The 17,658-nt window shown below is 42.1% G+C and overlaps 1 protein-coding gene across 4 annotated transcripts; it reads left to right on the top strand.

Moving 5' to 3' along the window:
* Positions 1-1,058: 1,058 nt before the first annotated feature.
* Positions 1,059-17,088, top strand: hcn3 (hyperpolarization activated cyclic nucleotide-gated potassium channel 3). Of its 4 annotated transcripts, XM_088329238.1 has the most exons (9): positions 1,059-1,102; positions 4,692-4,969; positions 5,051-5,503; positions 11,717-12,146; positions 13,795-13,956; positions 14,039-14,257; positions 14,371-14,517; positions 15,259-15,499; positions 16,452-17,088. In XM_088329238.1, exons 2-9 carry the CDS (start codon positions 4,866-4,868, stop codon positions 16,652-16,654), a joined length of 1,959 nt encoding a protein of 652 aa, XP_088185364.1. In that variant the 5' UTR covers positions 1,059-1,102; positions 4,692-4,865; the 3' UTR covers positions 16,655-17,088. The 4 variants fall into 4 exon arrangements, with proteins under 4 accessions (XP_088185364.1, XP_088185366.1, XP_088185365.1 ...); XM_088329240.1 differs by lacking the exon at positions 1,059-1,102 and having other exon boundaries at positions 4,643-4,969; positions 5,060-5,503; XM_088329239.1 differs by lacking the exon at positions 1,059-1,102 and having other exon boundaries at positions 4,643-4,969; positions 13,795-13,953.
* Positions 17,089-17,658: the final 570 nt, after the last annotated feature.

The following is a 17,658-nucleotide window of genomic DNA, read 5'->3' as shown; positions in this document are numbered from 1 at the left end:
CTAGCTTGGATTGACTTTGTTTTTGTATGTTAATGCAGACACCAGATTTTGTAATAAATTTGCGTCCGTATTTTCAGCTTCACCCTTTCGAATGTCAGTAATTTAATATTTATGTATTTGGCCAGTTTGGTGGCCTTGGGAGTAGGGCGCCCTCTCTGAGACTGGGAGGTTGCCTGTTCGAGCCTCAGTCAATTCATATCTAAGATTTACATTTCCTCCCTGCTTGGCACTCGGCATTAGGGGTTGGAATTGGGGGGTTTGGTCACCTAATGACTCCCACCGAGATGGTGCAACACATCAGTTGGATTGAGCGAGGGGGTGTGGAATCCCCTCCGTATCAGTCTCCCAGAAAGAATCAAAAATGTGAATGTGTTCTTGACCCTAGCCACCTCTCATTAGGGGGGGATGGCTCTGGTAATATATTTATGTAATTTTTAATGGAGCTATTTTATTTTATCATTTATTTATGTAACTTTAATGGAGCCAATTTATGTAATTGATTATTTATGTATTTTAACCGACTGCCCCCCATAATCCCCTCCCCAAAAAGGCCTGGACAGGGATGGATGCCGCCAGGCTCCACTTGCCAAAATCTCACCACAGGAAATGGTGTGCCGACGACTCTAGCGGTTAAGGGATCCGTGAATCATTCATATGATACCAACTCTTCATTATGCCAGCTAACCACGGAAACCACGTCTTATCAAGTGACTCGCCAACGACGTTGCTGACCATTTACTAAAAGAAACAGCGGTGTAGAACGCGGCCCATCCTCCTCCGCTCGTCCTCCCAACGAACATTCAAGGGTAACTCCCACAGCGGAAAACATGCCAAGTTTGCGTTTTTCTATCAAAATAAACACCAGTGTGTTCACCAGCTGTTTCCTGTTTTCCCCCTCTACCGCAGTCAAAAATTCTTTTGACTCCCCGTAGAATCAAATTTGTTGCGCAATGTACTCGTAGTGCAGTGAGTTGTATCTGTGCACTTTCCCTAGGCTGTCGATGATGTGATTGGCCCTGTAACACAAGTGGGATGCTGTAATTGGGACTGGAGCACATTTCAAGTGTGTATTGTGTCACTGGTGTATGTGACACTATGGAAGGTGAGCTGCCTTTCTACACGGATTTGCTCGGCTGGTTTCCAGGTCAAGCACAGGACAAAATGAAAATAAAATACCCAGCATACACATCTAATGTACATAGAACTGGCAAGTATTTCTAATCTACACTGCAAGGCTAACAACTTGTCAAGTCTTTGCATCCTTTATGCACATATAGATACTTATTAATTTTCTCTAACTTTGTTCAACATATTCCTGGAGAGGATCATGACTCAAGGAGCAGAGCATTCAAGTCAAGTCAAGTCAAGTCAAATTTATTTATATAGCCCTTAATCACAAAAATGTCTCAAAGGACTGCACAGGATTACAGTTACAAAATTACACAATTACCTGATCTTAAACCAGCATGCGGGCAAGGAAAACTCAAAAACCTCAGTGTGAGGAGAAAAGAGAAACCTTGAGAAAGGACCTCACATGTGGTAATCCCCCTTCCAGGATTGACCAGGGTGAATTACAATTAGCATTACTGTACACATAATAGTAAACACAAGGTAAGATGTTGAAAATGTCCGGAAAGTGCATGACATCAACGACGCCCCCAGCCTGCAAACCAGTCCAGAAAGTCTATGACGGCCACGACGCTGCCTCCCGTCTCTGCCAGCCGGTAAATGCAGGAGTTGACATGCTGCAGGTCAGACGCCGGTCCGCTGACCCATCCCAAATCATCCTTCTCCTTCGTATCAGCCAGGCAGGCGTCGGAAAAAGACAGGACAAAACAGAATATGAGGTGGGCATCAATCATATGCTTTGGAATAGAAGTGTGTCTTAAGCCTCGATTTAAAAACTTCTGTTGAGGTTGCAGATCTTATCTCCAGAGGCAGGGCGTTCCATAACACCGGGGCCCGGATGGAGAACGCTCTCGAGCCCGCAGACTTCTTGGCTCTCGGAGTCACAAGTAGACCGGCATTTTCCGAGCGCAGACTCCGTGCAGGAACATAGGGGGAAATCAAATCGGAGAGATAAGAGGGTGCAAGCCCATGCAAACATTTATATGTTAATAAGAGAACCTTAAAGTCACATCTTAAGTGGACTGGGAGCCAGTGCAAGTTGGCCAATACAGGAGTAATATGCTCAAACTTTTTGGTCTTAGTCAAAAGTCTAGCTGCCGCATTCTGAACCAGCTGCAAACTTTTAATGCTAGACATCGGGAGACCAGAAAGCAATACATTACAGTAATCAAGCCGAGAAGTAATAAACGCATGAATTAAAATCTCTGCATCTGATTGGGACAGCATCGAACAAATCTTCGCAATATTACGGAGGTGGTAGAAAGCTATTCTAGTAATATTTTTCACGTGTAACTGAAACGACAGATTAGGATCAAATATAACACCTAGATTTTTGACCGAGTCACTATGGGTGATATTACATTTGTCTAGGTTCAGGGTAGTGTTTGAAAACAACTGACGACAGTGAGCTGGACCAATAATCAACATTTCAGTTTTTTCTGGATTAAGGCGTAAAAAATTATTTGACATCCATCTTTGAATCTCAGTAAGGCAAGCCTCCAGATTTCTAAAACTTAAATGTCCAGTTTTTTCCAGTGGTACATACAGTTGAGTGTCATCTGCATAGCAATGGAAACTAATATTATACTTTCGGATAATGTCACCAAGCGGGATCATATAAATACTAAAAAGAAGGGGGCCAAGTACAGAGCCTTGAGGAACACCACAAGGGACATTAGATTGTTTAGAGGTCAGATTGCCATAGTTAACACATTGCATCCTGTCTGACAGGTAGGACCTAAACCACGAGAGTACAGTTCCTGAGATACCAATGCGTTCTAGACGAACCAATAATATGTTGTGGTCGACCGTATCAAAAGCAGCGCTGAGATCCAGCAGCAGTAACATTGATGAGGCACCAGAATCTATTGTTAAAAGGAGATCATTGGTTACTTTAGCAAGGGCTGTCTCAGTAGAATGATTTGGCCTAAATGCTGACTGGACAGTTTCAAAAAGGTTATTTTCTGACATGAAGTCATTTAGCTGCTGTGCAACGACCTTTTCAAGTACTTTCGCAAAAAATGGCAGATTTGACACTGGCCTATAATTACCTAGGCTTTCTGGGTCAAGGTTAGGTCGCTTAAGCGTGGGTTTAATGACGGCAGACTTGAAGGCTACAGGAACCATACCCGAGGATAGCGATATATTAATAATATTTAAAACTGATGGTCCTAAGATCCCAAACAGATCCTTCACCAGTGAAGCTGGAAACGGATCAAGCAGGCACGTAGTTTGTTTGGCCCTACTGACCATCTGTGTTAGATTATCAAGGGACAAATCATTGAAACTGGAGAATGTTTCTGAACAACCGCTGACACAGTCCATACCTAGCACCTCCACATCTTTGATATAGGAGGAGGAAACAGAGCGTTCATTTAAAATCTCATTCCTGATTAGTTGAATCTTTTTATTAAAAAATTCCATAATGTCATTAGCAGAATAAGTGCAACCATTTGGGTTAAGTTGTTGTCTGGTAAGTTTCGCCACTGTGTCAAACAAAAATTTCGGATTATTCTCATGTTCAACAATAATCTTAGAGAAATACGAAGCTTTAGCTGAGGCAAGAGCTACTTTATATTTCAGCAAACTGTCACACCAGGCCAGTCGAAAAACCTCCAGCTTAGTAGTGCGCCATTTTCGTTCAATTTTTCTGCAACTTTGTTTGAGTAACCTAGTTTCTTCAGTAAACCAAGGTGTATTCTTCTTGGGTCGGAATTTATACTTTAGGGGCGCCACAGAATCAAGAACATTTACCAAAGCAGTATTGAAGTTGTTTGTAAGTGAGTCATTCCACAGCACTGGGCCCCAGATGAAGAATGCCCTCGAGGCTGCAGATTTCTTCTTGGCTCTGGGTGTCACAAGTAGACCAGCATTTTCAGAGCAAAGGCTCTCAGCAGCAACATAGGGGGGAATCAAAACAGAAAGATAACAGGAGGCAAGTCCATGCAAACCTTTGTTTTTAATTGATGGAACATTAAAAGGACATTGTGTAATATTAAGTGCCTCCAAGTGGTACAAAAAACTTTCAACCAGTGTAAAAACATTGATTTGAATACTTGGCAAAAATACATAAATTATAATAACTAATGTAAATTTTTATATATATATAAAAAAAAAAACATAGGTCATGGAATTTGTGTTTCTTCTACACTGTGGAATCCCGACTTAAATCGGCGCCATGTGTGTCCGGCATCCTGCCGTCACACGGTGCTGTGTATCACTTGCCCTCGCTGGTATTAGACAACACAATGCCATTTAGTGGTTAAATATTACACATAGCGGCTTCAAAGTCGCATCTTAACCAGACAGGCAACATATGATTGCCATCCAAACATACCAAATATGACACCCACATTAGCATCGCCCGTTTTGGCCATTGCAAATGTCATAACGGCAGTTGAGGCTTGTACATGAGAAAAATGATTGTTACGCTCTTACCCAAATCTCAATCATGATCTTAAGAAATACCTGGCACATGCATACTAAAGGGATCCAATTAGTTGAAACAATTTGTTTATGCCTGTCTATGTTTATCGGATGTTATTTTCCTCATTCATTTCAAGCAGGTGGCCCACTAATGAGTAATTCATACCCGCTGAGCTCTGCTCAACGCTGAATGAGAACGTCTCTGCAATTTGACCTGCGGACGCATCACTGGCCTGGACTGCCACTTCAGAGAAGGGAGGGAGCGAGCAAGCTGGGGGGTCAAGAGGAAGAGGAGGGAGGTGAGCGGTCGCATGTGTCGCACCAAGCCGATTATTGAAGGCTACTTGATGAGCTCCTGCCTGGCAAATTGCATCCGTCAGTGCAGGAGACGGATGAAGCTTCACGTCAGACAATTGTGAGAGTTGTTTCCAAGTAGTTAAGAATGACAGATCCATTCTTCTTGTAAGAGGACACTTTCCATTTTAAACATGAGCAGCCCTTGCAGGAGCCTGAGTGACCAAAAGGGCATCAACGAAAGTCCCGGTCGCAAACCCGACACACCGCGCTTCCGCAGCTGGAGCAGCCTTCGATTCTCCCGATGGCGCAGCAGTTCCCAGAAGGGTAACTGCCCAGGGACGCCCTCCGCCAAGGTGGACAAACACAACGACGTGAGCCAGACGCTCTTCTCGTTGGTCAAGACGCACAACGACGACTACACGGCCGACCCCGACGGGCTCCTGGACCGAACTGGGGTTGAGGACGACGACGATTACGACGAGGTCCAGCCCGATCATTCGACTTATTTCCAAAGGCAGCTGGGATCCATGCTGCAACCCGGCGTCAACAAGTTCTCCCTGCGCATGTTCGGCAGCCACAAGGGCGTTGCTGCCGAGCAGGCCAGGGTCAAGTCCTTTGGGGTGTGGATCATCCATCCTTACAGTGATTTCAGGTGAGCTTCAGGCACACACGTCTAATGCCAAAAAAAACAGAGCTAAAGTACAGCTCTTCTTCACCAGAGGTAAGACCAGGCCTAAAAAAACCCAGGCCAATTCTACCCAAACCCGAAAATATTAAAGCCCGAATCAGCTCAAGCCCTAACATTTAACTTCAACTGCAGGACTGAGTCCAAAGCAAAGCCGAAATTTCACATTTTATTTTTAAAAGCACTCTGGATGAGGAGAGGTGATTTCTGATAACAAGGTTGAAGCCTGTCTTTTGTAATGAAATATGTTAAACAAAACAATTTAAACGTCTACATCTTTTATATGTATGTGTCTGAGGAGTTTACATTAACCGACAAGTTTCCATCTTTGATGGATTTTTTTTTAAGAGTTGACGGGAACATTTGAAGGCCGTCCCTTATTTTGACAGTTTGAAAATTGAACCATAAACCACAGCAGCAGTACGTCCTAAAGAATCTGCAGCAGCCCTATAAGAGAGCGAGAGACAGAGAAAAAAAGAAGAACTATGACGGGTGGATACAAATAGGGCAGCAAGAAGGAAGCCCAGCCCGACACAAACTTAATCATTGGCATATCTGGCCCGACCCGTTCAGAAATTCATGTTGTGCCGGCCTCGAGCTTACCTCTGTTTGCAAAACATCAAGAGAGACATCTATATACTGAGTTTAAGTAAGGTGCACTCATTCCCATTATGTTTCTATAGTATATGGAAGGTAAGAGCCTGACCCAACTTGGATTTTTGGCTCAGTTGGGCCTAAAATGTAAACCATTAAGTCTGTGTCGGGTTAGGTTTTTCTGTAGTTGGCCAAAATCAATCCTCCACCTCGCGAGTCCTCAAATATAAAATGTGAAAATTCAGATTTACTTCAGGCTCAGTTTTAATCAGTTGGGCTCGGGCAGGTATGAATACCTGCGGAACTGGGTCAGGTTTGGCTGGATTTTTGTATGCCCGATCTTACCTCTAATGGAAGAACACTCTCCTGACTGATATATAAAAAATTCATAATGATATGTGACTATGGAAAAAAGTGATCTGTCAAAAAGATTACTGCTGTAAAAATACTCCCTTCTTTACACATAAAAATAAATGTTTATGTAAATCATCCTGTACTTGGTGACTTCAAATGACACTTGGTCATACCCTTCTGTTATCCAAGACACCTTCAACCTCTCTGTCTTTTTTACACGTGTGACGACTAATGCAAAACGCTTGAACATTCCTTAAAGTAACACTTCATCCACAATTTTATCCATGCATTACAACAAAAGCCCACGTTATCCAACAACCCTGGGGTATTTTACATCATTCTTTGTGAGACGAGGCCATACCCATATAATGTGTTTGTTAAGTTTGTACAGAGTTGCTACAGGTGCTTAAAATCCTTGAAAATACTCGAATTTTAATGTTGTGTTTTCAAGGATTGGAAAGTGCTTGAATTGTAGGGGAATTTCTGTTAATGCTTGAAATTGTTGCAAAGTATGCTTAAAAATGATGTAGACGAGGCTCTTGGTTTTCTGATTAACAGCAGCTGGCATTAGTTTCTACGGTATTGTCTTATGAAGAGTAATTGCCCCCGATGGGTCACGCCCAAGTGGACAGGTGCATGCGACACCTAAACAGGGCACTATGACATATGTATTACTGCAAAGATTATGTATCAATTGTGGACATTTTTTTTAAGGGCCATGCAATAAATAAGGGTAGTGTTTCCCAGTGGTAAATTGTAATGGGAAGAACTTCCTGCGACTGAAACTCCACAAATGCTCACGCAAAATTAAAAATCACATAAATCGCAGATACCGTATATTTGTATGTGTGCAAAATACATGATGAAAAATTGGCTTTGAAAGTCCTTAGAAAGTGGATGTAAAAGGTGTACGAACTATGCTTTCAGTTCAGTAGATACTAGCAATAAGGAGAGAAGACATCAATTGGTTTTGAAATGGCAAAGAGAATAGGAGGGAACTTTATAAAAAAAACATTACCATCTCAAATTCCAAATCTGTTCTAAATGCCTTCCCCTGATCCCCTTTTTTTAAATTAAATCTCCTATGTTACATAAAGCAGATCCACCCTATAGGGTGTCAAAGAATTTCATTATTATTGGCCGATAGTGACACTAATGTAAAACAGAGCATAATAGTCAATAGTCAAAATAAGAAATAGGCATCCTGTGCAATCTCCTTTGCAGGTGTCCAATATTAAAATTGAAAACAAGAAGAATAAACTTATCAGTCTCCCAAAAATTACATTCCTTGTCTCTTTATGAATGTGAATATTTTCCTCAGAAATCTATCATAGGTTTTTACATCTCAACTATTCACCTTTATTGTATCAAGTACTTTCGCTTGTTTGATGTTGACCTACCCATTTAGTGGGCCTGCAAAACTCTTATACACAAGGACATTCTGTGTGTGAAAGTTTTTCAGGCCTGAGTGTGGCAGTGAGGTATAAGGCGATGAAAGGATTTGATGAGTGATAAGGTATATAGGACGAGATCATCTGGATTATTCAGGTCTCTTGGAGAACACCCCTCCCGTCCTGCACTACCCATCCTCCTTTTATTCCCTGTTTATGCATGTTTTTGTCAAAAGCTGTAATCAATCGCCAGTCCCCCTTAATAATAACCGCTAATTCAAAGGCATGCTAAACGCTGAAGCCACGTGGCGAGTGGGTGGAGTAGAACGCTAAGAATTATTCCAATCTTGCACTATTATGCAATAATATGCAGGCAGCTGTGCCGGGGATTATAGATGGACCGTTTGCCTTATGTCGCAAACTTGCCTTTAAAATGAAGGCGGAGGTCAGATGATTTGATCCGTCCCAATGACTTTTATTTGGCTTAGATACAGAGTTGCGCAGAGGACAATCGACAGGAAATTAAGGCTAGCTGGCCCAGAGGGAGAAATGACATGAGTGGACAGAAGGACAGGGTTTTATCCAACAGTCTGTCAAAAACGTCTGTCCTTTTAGAATAGATTTAGATTTTTTTACATTTTAGATGTAATTTATTGATGTAATTTACATTTTAGATGTAATTTATTGGTCCCCATACAGACAAACATACACGACAGATGGACAATGATGGCAGACTGATTCGATGGGTCAGAAAGGTAATGGCAGAGGGCATCAGGCTTTTCCCGAGGCGGGCTCTCCTAAATCTTATTGGTTGTATCTGGGCCCTAACAGTAGCCGGATTAAGTATTTTTGTATGGGGTGAATTATATCCTGGACTATTGTAATTGCCAGTCGGATGATGGACCTGTTATTATAGTTTGAGAGGTTGGGTGCGGGCAAGCTGATGATTTTAGCTGCTGTGCATGTGATTTGTGTGAGTTTGGTCCGGTTGTAACAGGGATAAATAATACTTTCGCGAGGCACTGTAAAGAGACCTTGAGTACTGTTCCTTGTGTATTACTTTAACATGCTTCAAGAGCCCTGAAAGCCGCCAGACTCTCTGGACTGGCCACTTAATCTATTGCAACCTTAGATGAGATGACAATAAATTCCTAATGTTAAACTGTCAATCATGTCCTTTTTTCTCAATGGCTCTGCATTCATCATCATCGAATGAAAAAGGACAGTAATGAAGTTGAGACGTTATGTTGGAAACCCTAAACCAATATCAAAGGACAACCGAGACTTAGATGTCAATTAGTAAGACGTCCGAGAGCTTGTCGGGCATCGTGGTGACATTGTCACTGTTGCGTTTGCTGACACAAACGTGCATGGTTAATGAGAGCTCTTCATTTTCTTGTGGTAACAAATCGGTAATGACTGCTGTTGTCATCTGACCTTACAGCTGCTGCTTGTGACATTTACGAGGCCTTGCGAAGGAATTGGCCTAAGAACTTTTTAACATGTTGCCATATTTCAGGATTCAGTCGTATGGATAAAAAAATCAAAATGTTTTCTAAGAAACAAAAACATGTGAGACATAATTCCGAGAAGAAACCAATTTCAGTCATCATATTATAATGTGCTAACAAATAATATATTAATAATATAATATATTGCCCCTTTTAAGTTAATACTTTGCTCAACCTAATTTTGGTGCAATCACAGCCAAAAGTCTTTTGGAGTGTGTAATCTGTAAGTTTTACACGTTTGAAAACAATCTTGCCCATTCTTCCTCACAATACTTCTTAAATTCCTTGAGGTTTGATGGTGATCATTTGGCACAGCATTTTTTGGATCTTTCCACATATGCTCTATAGGATTGAGGTTTGGACTTTGGCTGGCCATTCTAACCATGTTGGTTTTAAACCATTCTATTGTAGATTTATCTTTTTGTGTAAGGTCGTTGTCCTGTTGAAAGCTGAACCTGCGCCTCTTTCGCAGGTCTGTTGCAGATTCCAACAAATATTCTTCCAGAATTGCCCTGTATTTGGCTATGTCCATATTCCCATCAACTCTTAACAATCGTTCCAGCCCCATCTGAAATGGATGGTGTTTTCAGTGTGATACTCTTATGCAAAATGTAACTCTTTAAGTATTCAACCCATAAAGTTCATGAGGGGGCAATACTTTCGCTAGGCCCTCTGCATTGCAAAGTGCTGACACTGTACTAATTAGCTCTAGTCAACAAAGTTGACATGTATTCTACTATTGCAACTAACAGTTTGGGGAGTAATGCATTTCAAAGGAACATGCTACTGGAACATTACTTTATGGGGTTACAAGTACTGTCATGCATTGTTAGAAACGTTTTGTATCTCAAATGCCATCATGGTGCGTTACTCCGCTACCTTTTGTAAGAAAATCACAAAGTACAATGCCTTATGGTCTTTTTCTACCTTCGCTCATAACCTACAACTCTCAATCTGCCAGCCACACAATGCTGAATGCCTCCAAGACACAGGTCACCGCCTTCCATGGTTGCATGGCCGCTATTGGTGTGTGAGTGTGTGTGTGAATGGGTAAGTATGAAGCACATTGTAAAGCGCTTTGGGAGGTGTTAATTTACTTGAAAAGCGCTATATAAATGCAGACCATTTACCATTTACAACACTAAAGAAAGCGTGGGCGTGTTTATATTTACCTACAAAATACAACTGAGTAGTTTATGTGGCGCCGTCTCAAGCACAAGGACGCGTAATCTCTCACTAATGACATTCTGATATTCTCCCTACCGTACATACAGTACCCACATCCGAGCCGTATTTACAATTATGAAATAATATACTGAAGTGAGGGCAGTTTTTTATGCACATATTTGGTTATGTGTCACTAGTATCAAATGGTAAGCGGCGCGTAATAGGGGGGCGTGGCTTATACAACAACAAAGAACTGAATAAAGCCAGCGTGAGCACAGAATTTACTGCAAAATAATGCTGAACTTTGGTCCTTTCATTTGTAAACATACTTTTGCAATATACCTTGGAATTTGGAACTTTGTTACTCTGCTGCCATCTCCTGGCTTGTCATCATTGCAGCCTCATTCAGTTCACTATTTATGCGTGTGCAAGTACGAGCATTTCTTAAACGAAGTTGAATAAACTATCTTTCTTGAGTTTTGGGTTGGTGTTTAAACCCGACTTTTACCATTTTCATGCTACACTGACATATAAGGAAAACAATGTAAAAACCCTGCAGAGACACGCGTGGCGTCATTCTCTAGCACTCCCCCCAGACTCCATTCTTTGAACCCCTCATAAAAGTAAAATAAAAGCAGATAGGTGCAGACAAAAATAAAGCATAAGGGCTCTTTTAACTTAATTGGGCATTCTTTACACATGCTTGCCCATTCACTATTTCCTTTGTAGGGTGAAGTTCTGTTTTCTTGTTTTTGTTTTGAAAATGCCTTCACTGTAAGAAAGAAAATCAAGGAAGGCCACTAAAAAGCGTCGAATTGAGCCTACTTCCTTTGGGTACATGTATTATATTATTGTACTTTTCAGTTGGGTTTTTTACAAATATTTGGTTGGTTCCTTTTGTTAATTAGCAGTTGATATTTGTTGTGCTATACCTAGCTAAACTTATTCATTCTTAATGGAAGAAATATTTAACTTTCAACTTTTTAAGGAGACCTCAAACGACACGCCCCACCTTTCAAGTAAATTATCGGAAAATACAGCAAAATAACACTAATTAGACTCTAAATGAACCGATACTCTATTTTTAACGTTTTTTGCAGCCCTAATAAAAGTAATAAACTTCAAAATTCACTGATCCTATAAAAAATATCCTCTCACTACAGGTTCTACTGGGATTTGCTAATGCTCTTACTCATGATGAGCAACCTGGTGATCTTGCCATGGGGAATAACGTTCTTTGAAGACCAGAACACCATACCGTGGATCACCTTCAACATGCTGTCGGACACGCTCTTCCTCATGGACCTCGTCTTCAACTTCCGCACGGGCATCTTGGGCGAGGACAGCCACATCGTGCTGGACCCAAAGTGCATTCGCATGCACTACCTGCGTTCCTGGTTCCTGGTAGACTTTGTTTCATCCATCCCAGTGGACTACATCTTCCTGGTGGTGGACCTGGAGTCCCTGCAGGACTCAACCGACGTGTACCGGACAGCCCGCGCCCTCCGCATCGTGCGATTTACCAAGATCCTCAGTCTGCTGCGGCTCTTGCGCCTGTCCCGCCTCATCCGCTACATCCACCAGTGGGAGGAGGTACAGGACTTCCAGTCCTGATCTGAATCTGATTCTGAGAACCTTTATTGAAATTGCAACAAAATGCCACTCACACAAACTGACATAGAAAACAGATGAAAAAAATCGACAACAGCCATGTCTAACATACAGGTTGAAACTGTATGTCAAAAAGGAAGTGAGTCTCTAGGCAATTTCTATCAAAAGTTGTGATTTATTTTTTAATAAATACAAACCAAATGGGGCAGCACGGCGGCGCGGTGGTTAGCACATGTGCGGCACAGTTCATGTCTTGGGAACCTCCTGCGTGGGTTCAAATCCAGCTCCAGACTTCCTGTGCGGAGTTTGTATGTTCTCCCCGTGCTTGCGTGGGTTTCCTCCGGGCACTCCGGTTTCCTCCCACATTGCAAAAACATGCATTTCAGGTGAATTGGACGGTCCAAATTGTCCCTAGGTGTGAATGAGCGAGTGAGTTGTCTGTCCCCGTGTGCCCTGGGATTGGCTGGCAACCAGTTCAGGGTGTCCCCTGCCCACTGCCCGATGATTGCTGGGATGGGCTCCAGCACCCCCGCGACCCTACTGAGGTTAAGCGGTGTAGCAGATGAGATGAGACAAACTAAATGCTTTCTCCGGTGGCTACAAGGCAGTGTTTTATTTGTATAGCGTGTGAGGTGGTTCAGAGTAAAACTGCATTCACTTTAAAAAAAAAGTTGCCACATTCAATCCCAAACATGACATACTTTTCCCCATTGTTTGTAAATAAATATATTTAGAAAATATTTTAGTTGATTAGAATATGTATAGATGAGAAAGCATACTATGAAAAACAAAACTAAAAATTTGGAGTTGACATTTTTTTACAGATCCAGCCCACCCCAGAACAGAAAGTCGGGACCCGGCCCCAGAACCAAACTGTGTTTGACATTCCTGAATCACAACTAATCAACTATTAAATTAATCTCAATCATTAAAATAATGTCTTTGTATCAAGGTAATCATTTGCCTACCTTTTAGATTTTATCATAATTATTTTTGCTTGTTTTAAAATCTCTGCATTGGCTCCCTGTGCGTTTCTAGGTTGATTTTAAGGCGTTTTTACTTGTAAATGATCGTGGGCCATCTAACAGGTCTGATCTGCTTTTATTATTTCAGCCGTTGCGGTCATTGAGGTCCTTTGGCAGCAGACTGTTAACTGTTCCTAGGGTGAGGACTAAACCTATGGTAGAAACATCTGGCATTGAATGAATTAAAAGCAAAGTTCTATTCGCTTATATTACCAGGCTAAATTGGCCTTGGGTCACCCCCTTAAATATGTCTGATGCATCTGAAATTTTACAATGTGTGTTCTCTCATTGTTTCACATCGTATTCTGGCCTTTTCTTGTCTGAATTAGGGTGGTTGGTTGGTTGGATACCTTAACCACTAGGGTTGTTGGGGCACAATTTCCTATGGTGTGTCTTGGGCAAGTACTGCCTGGTGGCGCCCATCCCTCTCCAGGCCAACATATGTTTCCAGCCAGTCTAAATACACATTTTGGAAATTATCCCGCTATATAAGGACCACCAGTACACTGAATGTTTTACACAGTTCCTTGCGTGTCAATTCATTGTCTGAAGTGAGCTTTACAAACATGTTTTTATTCATTCTGATTTATGATTTTTGGCTCCAGATGTTTAACATGACGTATGACCTGGCCAGCGCGGTGGTGCGCATCGTCAACCTGATCGGCATGATGCTGCTGCTGTGCCACTGGGACGGCTGCCTGACCTTCATGGTTCCCATGCTGCAGGACTTCCCCGCCGACTGCTGGGTTTCCAAGAACAACATGGTGGTCGGTTTTCGCCTCCCCACACGCAGGTGCGGATGTTTCAAACCCTCAAAGGCCGAACTTCTTGACCTGTTCCCAATCTCAGAACGCCACTTGGCACATCCAGTATTCGTACTCCCTGTTCATGGCCATGAGTCACATGCTGTGCATCGGCTATGGTGCCCACCCCCCGGAGGGCATGAGCGACGTGTGGCTTACCATGATCAGCATGGTGGTAGGGGCCACCTGTTACGCCATGTTCCTGGGACACGCCACCAACCTAGTGCAGTCTTTAGACGCCTCCCACCGACAGTACCAGGAAAAGGTGCACACACTTGCAAAAACAGCTTTGATAGAAAACGTTTTTTTCATTGATATTGTGAATAAACGTCACGTGTCCTCCAGGTTGAGGTTTAATGATTTGTATGTATTCCCCAGTACAAGCAAGTGGAGCAGTATATGTCTTTTCACAAGTTGCCCGCCGACCTCCGGCAGAGGATCCATGACTATTACGAGCAACGATTCCAAGGCAAGATGTTTGACGAGGACAACATCTTGGGGGAGCTCAGTGATCCGCTGAAAGAGGTCAGTTGGTTTTAATAATCTGCTGCAACAGTGGGAAGAGGAATAATTATATTACGGTTTTTGCCTTAAGTATCAATGTCTTAAATACATTTAAAACAATTACTTTTATCACCTCAATATCATTCCAAGTACCTCCATAAGCCATCCCTAGTTTTAAGAAATGTGTCAGTGGTGCTCTGTTCATCTGACACCTATGCCTTCAGTAGTGCTACGTCTGAATTAATCCAAACTTCAATGACTATTTCATGGCTATAAAACATTTACTGATCTAACAAAAAACCCAGTCCGAGAATGAAATCACTCTCCACCCCTTCTCTCCCCTGCCCTTTCCTACTTCCTAATGTGTTGCATGTCCTGGAATAGCAGTGCTAAAAAGAAAATAAAAGCAGAAAGGCGCAGTGCAAACAACACTATAAAGGCTTTTTGAACATTGTTAACGCATACTTAGTAGAGAAAATATTCTACTTTTAACTTTTTCAAGACACCTCAAACAGGGTTCCTGTGGATCCTTGAAAGGTCTTAAATTTTTAATTATTGTTTTCCATGTTTAAAACTTTGGAGAGTGCCATGTTTTTCCAGATGGAAACTTTTCATCTGGATGAAAATGGATTTAACATTTAAGATTACCTCTAATGCATGTGGTGTGAATTTTGTTTTGTTGGTTTCAACATTTTTTTATGTCAACTTGGTCTGAAATTTGATTTCAGGGATTAAGAAAATTCTTTTTTTGGGGGGGGACAGGAAATTGTCAGCTACAACTGTAGAGGCCTGGTGGCCAATATGCCGCTCTTTGCCAACACCGATCCGCACTTTGTGACCGTCATCCTCACCAAGCTGCACTTCGAGGTCTTCCAGCCCGCGGATTACATCATACGAGAAGGAACTTTGGGCCGGAAGATGTACTTCATTCAGCACGGCACAGTGGTAGTCATCCCGCGAGGCAGCAAAGAAATCCGACTCAACGACGGGGCATACTTTGGCGGTACTTAATCACTGCATTTTTACGCCTGCCCAGTGTTTTCCATAGAATTTTGTGAGGTTCCTTTGGAAGAGCAGTCTGGGTGGGTCTGGGGGGATGCTCCCCCAGTAGAATTTTTTTTTTTAATTCAAACAAATCGATCTGGTGCATTTTCAGAGCCAAATCAAGAAGCTAGATCTAAGATGAATGTGTACCCTTTAAAACTATTGAATCATAAATACACTAGTTATGAAAGGCAATGACACCAAACAGGTCACACCCATAAAGCATAGTAAGCGAGACACGAGTTTAATGTGAAAAAAAAAATCAGCTCGTCATCTTATTAGACTGAAAATAACAAAAGTGTGGTTCTGATGCTGATGCTGTACTAGTCTAAGGTGTTCAAATATGAGCCTGCATGCTCCGAGGCGCAACACGGAGACTGAATCCATTGCGTGGATCCTCCAAAAGAAAAAGAAACAAGGAACGATGGTGGATGGATTGTTTGTTTGTTTTTTAAGCGAGAGAGAAAATATCATTTTCCCTCCTCACAAATACAGTATAAAAATTCAAGTCTGCTTCACGCTCGGTCTCTCAAATCAAGTTAATTTGTTAGGCTCAGGCTGGACCAAGTTTCAATACCTGCAGGCCCGGGACAGCTTGGGCTTTGTTTTTTTAGGTCCAATCTTACCTTTACCAGTCACAAACCCGGAATAAACTTAAGAGTTGCCAAGAGTTCTGGGTGAGAAAGAAATGCTGCAAAACTTGGGGAAAACACAACGCTCATCAATCTCACTCTTTACACAGCTGCCTAATCACAGTGCAGGCGGGGTGGGACACACATTCAAGTGCAGGCTTTAATAATACAAGTTTATGAGACTCTGGCAGGACCAATTACCCAGGAGGCCCGCCGGAATCTTCCTATGGTATGGGAAATACTTCACAAGTTGTTGATGGTCGATCTTCTCGTTCGCAGAGATCTGTCTGCTGACCCAAGGCCGACGCACGGCCAGCGTGAAGGCCGAGACGTACTGCCGCCTTTATTCCCTGAGCGTGGATAGCTTCAACGATGTTCTGGAGGAGCACCCGCTCATGAGGCGAGCCTTCGAGAGCGTGGCCGTGGACCGGCTGGGCCGTGTGGCCAGGAGGCCCAGCCACCAGTCGACCACCAACGACTGAATGCCCTCGAAATTAAAAACACGCACTGATTGTGACTCGTTTTAGTTTTGATCTCCATTTTTCCCGCAAATGATCCTTCATATTATCCTCATATGCTTTCGAAGACCATCGTTGTCAATCAAGCTCGATGTTGGCTTGCAGCAGCTGTCCGGAAATCCTCGCATGGTCGCTCTTGTAATCTCACATGCTGTATGTACACGGCACGGGTGGCTTTGCGGCCCAATGGTCACCAAGGATAAGCTGCGGTGATGTCATAACTCCCACCGTACCGCTTGTACTCGTTGTTCACATCAAGTGCAGACCAGCTGTTTCAGTTTGTACTGTATGTGGTCATAAAAAATGTTTTGAGTATGGCTTGTCCCTGTATTCATGTCATGTAATGAATCACGGACGTCATAAATTTCCTATTGGAATGAGATGGGGAGTTTAAACCATTGGTTCTCAACTGGTCTGACTTCAGGACCGCCCATTCAAACTTAATATCAAGATGCGACCAAATCAAGAAAACATATTCACTTTTAAAATGTATCCAATTATTATATTGTGCAGATGTAGTAAAATGTACTCATTCTTTTTTTTTTTAAAACTTCAAAATGATCAGCGAAACAAAAACGATTGCAAGTACCATACATACTTGCATATTATTACATATCAGCAACCCCCTACTGCTTTGAAATCCCACATAATAAAAGACATTCAATAAATAAATAAAGCGCATACTTAAATTATTGGATTATGTAGATAATACAGATAAATATAGTGGAGAAGGCTTAAAATATAACATTTTTAAACAATTTACTATACCTTGCAGCAGCACTTCGATGGCAGACTTTCGTACGGCATTTTCATATTTGGCTATAGTTCCCTCTTTGATTCAATCATTGTTATCGCTGTTTTCCACTTTTCCTTCCCTTTCTTAGGTACTTTCTTGTGACTCATTATTATGGGTAGAAAAGGGAAATAAAACCAACAAAATCACAATAAAATGAGATGAGGTCCTTCTC

The sequence above is a fragment of the Urocampus carinirostris genome, chromosome 2, assembly GCF_059441175.1.
Source record: "Urocampus carinirostris isolate Australia breed hairy pipefish chromosome 2, RoL_Ucar_1.0, whole genome shotgun sequence".
NCBI classification, from domain to species: domain Eukaryota; kingdom Metazoa; phylum Chordata; class Actinopteri; order Syngnathiformes; family Syngnathidae; genus Urocampus; species Urocampus carinirostris.
Note: the sequence above shows the minus strand (reverse complement) of the source record. Positions and strands in the feature narration are given on the sequence as shown.

What these genes read in the sequence shown, in the direction of transcription:
- hcn3 (XM_088329238.1), top strand. Translation starts at nt 4,866, where the DNA reads ATGTGTCGCACCAAGCCGATTATTGAAGGCTACTTGATGAGCTCCTGC. An exon ending in AAGCTTCACGTCAGACAATT is followed by an intron (nt 4,970 to 5,050) that starts GTGAGAGTTGTT and finishes AAACATGAGCAG; the next exon opens with CCCTTGCAGGAGCCTGAGTG. An exon ending in CATCCTTACAGTGATTTCAG is followed by an intron (nt 5,504 to 11,716) that starts GTGAGCTTCAGG and finishes CTCTCACTACAG; the next exon opens with GTTCTACTGGGATTTGCTAA.